At 33.3% G+C, this 7,977-nt stretch overlaps 1 protein-coding gene across 1 annotated transcript; it reads right to left on the minus strand.

The window, feature by feature from the left end:
* Positions 1 to 31: 31 nt before the first annotated feature.
* LOC115952110 lies at positions 32 to 1,567 on the minus strand. Its single transcript, XM_031069191.1, has 2 exons — positions 1,179 to 1,567; positions 32 to 1,011 (listed from the first exon to the last, which is right to left on the minus strand). The coding sequence occupies exon 2, from the start codon at positions 998 to 1,000 to the stop codon at positions 32 to 34; it is 969 nt and encodes a 322-aa protein (XP_030925051.1). The 5' UTR covers positions 1,001 to 1,011; positions 1,179 to 1,567.
* Positions 1,568 to 7,977: the final 6,410 nt, after the last annotated feature.

Raw genomic sequence — 7,977 nt, forward strand, 5'->3', positions numbered from 1 at the left:
AAATCCAACAACTGCATCCAATCCTGGTTTTCTAATCCCTCTGAAGAGAAACATGAACGTCTGGAGATCGTTTCTCATTGGTCTCTACAACTGCATCCATTTTCGTATCCTGGTTTTCTAATCCCTCTGAAGTTAAAACCTCAGAAACATGAACGTCTGGAGATCGTTTCTCATTGGTCTCTACAACTGCATCCATTTTCGTATCCTGGTTTTCTAATCCCTCTGAAGTTAAAACCTCAGAAACATGAACGTCTGGAGATCGTTTCTCATTGGTCTCTACAACTGCATCCATTTTCGTATCCTGGTTTTCTAATCCCTCTGAAGTTAAAACCTCAGAAACATGAACGTCTGGAGATCGTTTCTCATTGGTCTCTACAACTGCATCCATTTTCGTATCCTGGTTTTCTAATCCCTCTGAAGATAAAACCTCAGAAACATGAGTAACCCCCGTCTCATCAATCTCCGCTGCAGTTGATAATTGGCTAACTGACTCTACACCCGGCTCTCTATCACCCTGTCTAGAACCTGAGACCTCGTCAACATGAACCTGCTTTCCATTTTGACCCCCATCACTTCCAACTACTTCCTCCTCGGCCCGACTTTGCAATGGATCATTCCCTTCTACAAAAGGGTCTCCATCTACAGTACCAACATTCTTTTCATTAAACCCTGAATCCCCAACCATAGTCCCAACAATCCCAACACTATTTTTCGACTCCAAAACCAATTCTTTATCGCTTTTCACTTCCCCAACAACAACTTGCCCCCCCACTAAACTCTCAGCACCCTCAATCTCACTAAAGATCCTAACTTTCTCCACTAAAGAACCCTGAACCTGACTCTGACTCTTCAAAGGCTCCTCCTTTACCGTTAGGGTTTCAGTTTCAGAACCAACGGGTTTAACCGAAGGCTCCGAATTCTTAACCCGAAGAGACCCGTTTTCCGGGTCGGCCGAATCGACGTCGGAGTTCAGGTCGATATGGGAAGAATTTGCAGACATTAAGGAAAACCCTAAAAAGAATCAAATAGTAAAAAAAAAAAGAAAAATTTACATTATTACGATTACCATAACGAGCCCTAATAATAAATATCACATTCGCACAATACAATAGTAAAACATTAAAAAAAAAAAAACAACAACAAGAACAAAGAAAAAAGGGAAGGATTGTATTTGTTACCTTAGTTTTTGCTATGCCCCGTGAGAGTTTTGATGAGAGAGTTGAAACTTGAAAGTGTAAAGAAATATTTGGGGGTTTTCTGTTGTGAGAGAGAGAGAAGGGTAAGGTGGTCAAGACCTGGTGCGGTGTGGTGGTGGTGGTTTTGTACTTGTAAAGAGAAACAGGTTCTTCGTTTAATCACGAGATGAAGACAGCGCAAATGGGATTCAATGCCACGTGGCGGAGATCAGACGGGGGTTTTATTTTTTATTTTTGTTTTTTGAAGGGGTAGTGTTTGTTTTGGAAGCGATTGACCGGTCTTGATCTGATCAGAAATCAGAATCATCAGATAGGGATTGAAAACGCTTGATTACGTGTCAGGTGTGAAGAAATTTAAGGGTATGGTTATTGTGGGTAGGGGCCAAATGGGGAGCCCCATTTTGGGCCGTTACAAGTTTCAGTAACGCCTGTGGTTTCATTGTCAACTCATCAATCCCACGATTCCCACCAACATGAATATCAAATAACTTTTTCAAATGTCTTATCTTACTCAAAGCCTATCTATACGCTGGTTTTCCTTTTATTTTTCTTTTATTTTTTTATTTAAATGGTTAGACATACTTGGATAATATGAGATGTTTGATACATGTATTTATGGACAGTTTTAAATACCAATTTTTAATTTTTAAACAATATTACATGTATTTTTATATATTTTTCATCTCACACGTAGTTTCAAAAAATACAAATAACATTATTAGAACAGCATTACCAAACGGGCCCATAGATGTTGCGACTCTGGCGACTCTAACTCACTCCTCCGGCTTCTCCAAGCACTTATGACTTTGAGAGGTACCAAAGGCCTATTTAGTAAGAGATTTTTAGTAATGTTGTTTAAGTGCTATGAAAATACGTGTGGGTGAAAATACATGTTGTGATGTTTAAACGACAAAAATTGTTATTTAAACAAAGTACCAAACGGGCCTCCAACTTGCTTAGCTAGTTTTTTTTTTTGGTTAAAGCTTAGCTAGTTTTATCTTCTTCTTTTTTTTCTTATTTGTTTTCGACATTATTTTTACTTCCTCTTGGGACAAGGACGGACCCAGGTGGGGGCTCGAGGGCCTGGGCCCCCTGGGTCCAATTATATATATATATAGTTATAATATATTTCATTTATGTAATTGGGCCTCTTCCAAAACCTTAGATGCTCTTTTTCCTCTATAAATCTAACTAGCCTTACCCAACTTGCAACTATTCAAACCCAAAAACTTAACAAAAATAATAAAAACATTCACAATAGTGATTGTATTTAAGCAAAAAAAAAAAAAAAACTATTTTACTACCAAAGAACCAAAAAATTATGTGTTTTTTTTTTTTTCGATACAAAATAGAATTCTACTCTAACCTAATCTAAGTGTATATGTGTGTAAAACTCCCTCTTGGAGACTTGAACCCCGGCCCTTGCCCCCTACACCCCACAAGCACTTATACTTGTGAAGTGATTATCGCACCAAGGGTGTGCAGTGGTCAAAAAATTATATGTTATTGGAGAAGTTAAAGCTAAGCTTTTTGCAACTAAAATAAACTGGTATAAATACCAGTTGACTATAGTAAGTTGTTAAAAATAAAATACAATATTTTATTAAGATTATATCTCTTTCTCCAATTAAAAAACTCGAATTCTCTTACTTCCTTTATTATTTTAAAGAGTTGTTTATATTATTTTAAATGAAGTGATAAAAAAAAGAACATTTGATATTGAGTGTATTGTAAAGTGATGTGATAAAAACTAATATTTTTAGTACCGTCATTGTGAATGCTCTAATTTTTTTTTTTTTTTTAAATCCTAGCCAGCCTAGTATTAAAAAAAAACATTATTTTGTTTTTGTTTTTATCTTTGTTGGTAAATGATTACATCTTAATGTATTTAGAAACAACAATTTTAAATATTTATAATTTTTTAATACTATATAGATGTATATTTAGAGTTTTTCCTTTTCTTTATACTCCGACCTTTACTGGTTTAAAATCTTAGGCTCGTTCCTGTCGCGGGAGTTAGTATTTTGGATGGAGGATACTATTTGGATAAAATAAAATAAAAAATTAATTCCTGCCACTTGTGTAATTATTGACGAAATAGCGATTCAACATCTATGAGGCAATAAGCATGAATAAAACATCATGGGAAACACGGATATGATAGTTTTCATATCAATTATTCGTTTTTGTTTAGCGCTAGAAATTGAGACAACTAACATCGAGACAATTTTGGAAGTTCCAAATAACTCTTGACAACTATCATCAAAGCCCAAAAAAGGAGGAGAAACATTGAAGGAATAACTATCAATAACTTTTAAACTATCTTGTGGTATGAAAGAAACTCATGGTTGCAAAAGCATTTTTTTCCCAATAAGTCAAGAGTAAACAAAAAAAAATTCACAGTTATCAATGTGACAAGTTTTTATTAATAAGTAAAAAAGTGAAGTTAATAGTGAATATAAATGAGAACTAATAAGAACTTGCTAATTCAATTGTTATGCAGCATTACTTGTTTTTTAACACAACACACTTTTCCCATTAACAAACTATAAAATTTGCCACTATTATTTTGATTATATGATACTATTAGATGAAATAATAAATTCAGCCCCATCACCCATGCAATAAGCATGAAAAAAATGGGAAAATTTACCAAAAAATAAAAAAACATGGGAAACATGGACAACCATTTTCATATAGTTAAACGGTCATTTTCATAGCAGTTATCAATTATTGTAACATTGCGCAAAATAAAGACGATTGACATTAAGACAATAACACTTGAAAGAGCAGCAAATGTCATCAAAGCCCAAAAGAAAGGAGAAACATGGAAGGAATAGCTGTCAAACACCCTAGGTATAAACGAATGAAATATTCTCAATAAAAGACATAACTCTCCACTAACAAACTTGCTTATACAAAAATGACTCTTGTTATTGTATTTCATTAACAGTTTCTCTTAGTTGGTAGGGTTTTATAAGGTGCTCATACAAATAAGTAATTTCATTGTATTTTGTTACTTTGTTAATATTGTTTATTTACTCGAGTTTCATTTAATTTTATCAAAGTTCTTAGTTGTTAATCTTGTTAGATCATTAATTCCTTATTATGGACCTCATTTGATTTTAAATTGTTTGCTAATGCCTTATTATCGACCTCATTTGATGTTTAAATTGTTTGTTAATGCACCTATCTATCATGTTTGAAGTCAAACTTAACATAACTTTAAGCTATTAATTGGAACATACTCCATTCTCAAAAAAAAAAAGAAGAAGGAGAGGAACATACTCAACAAAACCTCAAAAAAGCAAAAATAAAAAACATACTCAACATCAACATTTTTTTCTCTCCTTAATAATTTTCAAAAATATTTTTACTTCCTCATGAGTGTTAGTATTTTGATTGGAGGATATTATTGGATAAAATAATAAAATTCGTCCTTGCCACTTATGTGATTATTGGTGGAATAGCGATGCAACATTTGTAAGGCAATAAGCAAAAAGAAAACATAGTGGGAAATGTGGATATGACAGTTTTCATATCAGTTATCAATTTTTGTGATTGTTTGCTAATGTACCTATCTATCATGCTTGAAGTTGAACTTAACATAACTTTAAGCTATTAATTGGAACATACTTCATTCTCAAAAAAAAAAAAAAAAAAAAAAATTGGAACATACTCAACAAAACCTCAAAAAAAGCAAAAATAAAAAACATACTTGTGGGAGGAACGAATCTACCCCAAGAAGGAATTGTCCTCTTTAGAAATGGCTTTGAGTTTTAGTCCTCAAGATTTTGTTCAATCCCATATCGGGAAGAGATGTGTAGTAGTGGTACACCCTTCCTTAGGCCAAAGGCTTATAAGGCAAGGGTGGGAGATGTCTCTCCTCGATGTGGGATTGAGCAAAACCTTGAGGACTAAGGCTCAAAACCATTTTCAAAGAGGACAATTCCTTATTGAGGTAGATTCGTTCCTCCCACAAAAAAGTGTAGTAGTGGTACACTCATTCTTAGGCCAAAGGCTTATAAGGCAAGGGTGGGAAGAACACTCATCCTTAGACTCTTGGTTACAAATTTATTTTGTAACCAAGAGTCTCTTTCATTCAACGTTGTCATATGAGATAAACCCTAAAGAATCTATTTTGTAACCGCGAGTTTCTTTCATACACAAGACATTTGATGATTATTGATAGTTATTCTTTCAATGATTCTCCCTCCTTTTGGGCTTTGTTGCCAATTGCCACTTATGTGATTATTGGTGGAATAGCGATGCAACATTTGTAAGGCAATAAGCAAAAAGAAAACATAATGGGAAACGTGGATATGACAATTTTCATATCAGTTATCAATTTTTGTGATAGTGCGAGAAACAAAGACAATTGACTTGAGATAATTATAGAAGTTACATATAATACCTGACAACTAGCAACAAAGCCCAAAAGGAGGGAGAATCATTGAAGGAATAACTGTCTATAATCATTAAATGTCTTGGGTATGAAAGAAACTCTCGGTTACAAAATAGATTTTTTAGGGGTTATCTCATATGACAACGTTGAATGAAAGAGACTCTTGGTTACAAAATAATTTTTTATCCAATAAGTCTCGAGTCAACAAAAATCACAATTATTGAGGTGATAAGTTGTTATTGATAAGTAAAAAAGTGATGTCAACAATCGATCTAGATAAGAACTAGTAAAATTTTAATAATTCCATAATTACAAAAATTGTTATGCAACATTACTTATTTTTTAACACAAAACACTTTCCCCACTATCAAATTGTAGAGCTTGCCACTATTGTTATGAATGGGGGATACTATTGGATAAAATAATAAATTTAGCCTCATCTCATGTGCAAAAATGGATGGAATCGAGATGTGACATCTATAAGGCAATAAGCACGAGTCAACATGGGAAACATAGACAACTGTTTTCATGTAGTAAGACAACCATTTTTATAGTAGTTATAATTCCCGTAACAGCGGCATGAAATAAAGACAAGTGGCATCAAGGCAATTATGGAAATTACAAATGACACTTGGATGAGTAGCAAGTGCCATCAAAGCCTAAAAGAAGGGATAATCATGGAAGGAATACTGATCAACAAATGTCAAACGCCTTAGATATAAAATTGATGACTTAGGATCCATTTGGATATCGCTTATTTTGCTGGAAACTGAAAATTGAAAACTAAAAATAATAAAAGTTACTATTCACGCACGGGTTACTATTCATAAGCCTAAATGCATTGTTCATGTCCCATGAATAGTGAAAGAGGCGCTAAAAAAAAAAAAAAAAAAAAAAAAAAAAAAAAAAAACCTGCAGGAGAAATCATTTCTATCCAAACGTATACTTATGCTTGGTTTGGATACAGCATCCACGTTCACGTTTGTCTCTCTTGTGCGTTTTCAGGAATTTTTTTTTTTTTTAAAGACCAGCACCTGGTGCACTATTCATAGGACATGAACAGTGCACCAAGGCATATGAACCAAAAAAAAAAAAAAGTGAACAGTAATTTTTCACACATTTAAAAATTATTTTGCTATAGTGTTTTCAGTTTTTAGCAAAATAAGTTGTATCCAAATGGACTTTTAGTGTGCGTTTGGGATGAGCTGAATTTTTCAATAACTTTTTTTCTACACTTTCAGCAAAAAGTTTTCAATTTTAGCTAAATAAGCTATTTCAAATCGACACTTATTCTCAATAAAAGATACAATTTTCCACTAACAAACTTGATGATACAAAAATGATTATCTTCTTATTTTATTTCTTCAATAGTTTCCCTTAGGTTGTAAAATTTTGTAGAGTGCTCTTGCAAGTGAGTAGTATCCTTGTAACTTGTTACTTTATTAATCTTGTTGATTTATTCTTGTTAGATCCTTAATTCCTTATTATCAACCTCATTTGATGTTTAGATTATTTGCTTAGACACCTATCTATCGTGTTTGCAGTAACACTTGACATAACCTTGAGCTACTTAGTTTCTTGGTACGTAATGACATTGAATCTCATTTAGAACATGGTCTTGACATTTTCAATAACTTAGAAGTTTAAGTCATTTGCTTTCCATAGTCTACTGTTACTAGCATCGTCGTCTTAAAAATTTCTCTTAATTGAGACATAACCTAACCACATTCACCTTAGAACAAAGTCAAATAGTCAAATCAAGTACACAAACAACAAATCGAGGCCTAATACAGGGAAAAATACATCTTGTTTTGGGTGTATATTTCCCTACACTCACAGTTGATGGGACCCACTAGCTGTGGGACCCACCCAACTGTGAGTAAGAGAAAGTATACACTCGAAACAGGGTATAATTTCTCCTAATAAAGGTCATCAACCCACATACAATCACATTGATTAGATAAAACTAAAATTATCTCAAACAAGTACACACCATATTTATTTCACTTGAGAGAAAGTGACATGGTTTGTATGAGTTTATAGTTGGACATTTACACAATGTTTGGTTTGAGGGGAAGAGGAAAAAAATGAAGGGAAATTAAGCCTTTTCCTTTGATAGCATGAGAGAAAATAGAATGAACTAAATTTGATGAAAAATCTATCACTTGGGCCCACATTTTTCTACCCGCCCCTTATTCTTTTCTCTTCTCTTTCATTCCCTTCCCTCAAACCAAATACGAGGTTAGAGCAACACAACAGTGTAAACAAGATGGTTATGGCTAGCATAAATATTCATAAAATCTTTCATGTATAGTATTTAAATATTTTATTTTTTGGATTGGATTATTTAAATAAATTAAACATAGTAGAACAATG

Source organism: Quercus lobata, chromosome 7 (assembly GCF_001633185.2).
Source record: "Quercus lobata isolate SW786 chromosome 7, ValleyOak3.0 Primary Assembly, whole genome shotgun sequence".
NCBI classification, from domain to species: domain Eukaryota; kingdom Viridiplantae; phylum Streptophyta; class Magnoliopsida; order Fagales; family Fagaceae; genus Quercus; species Quercus lobata.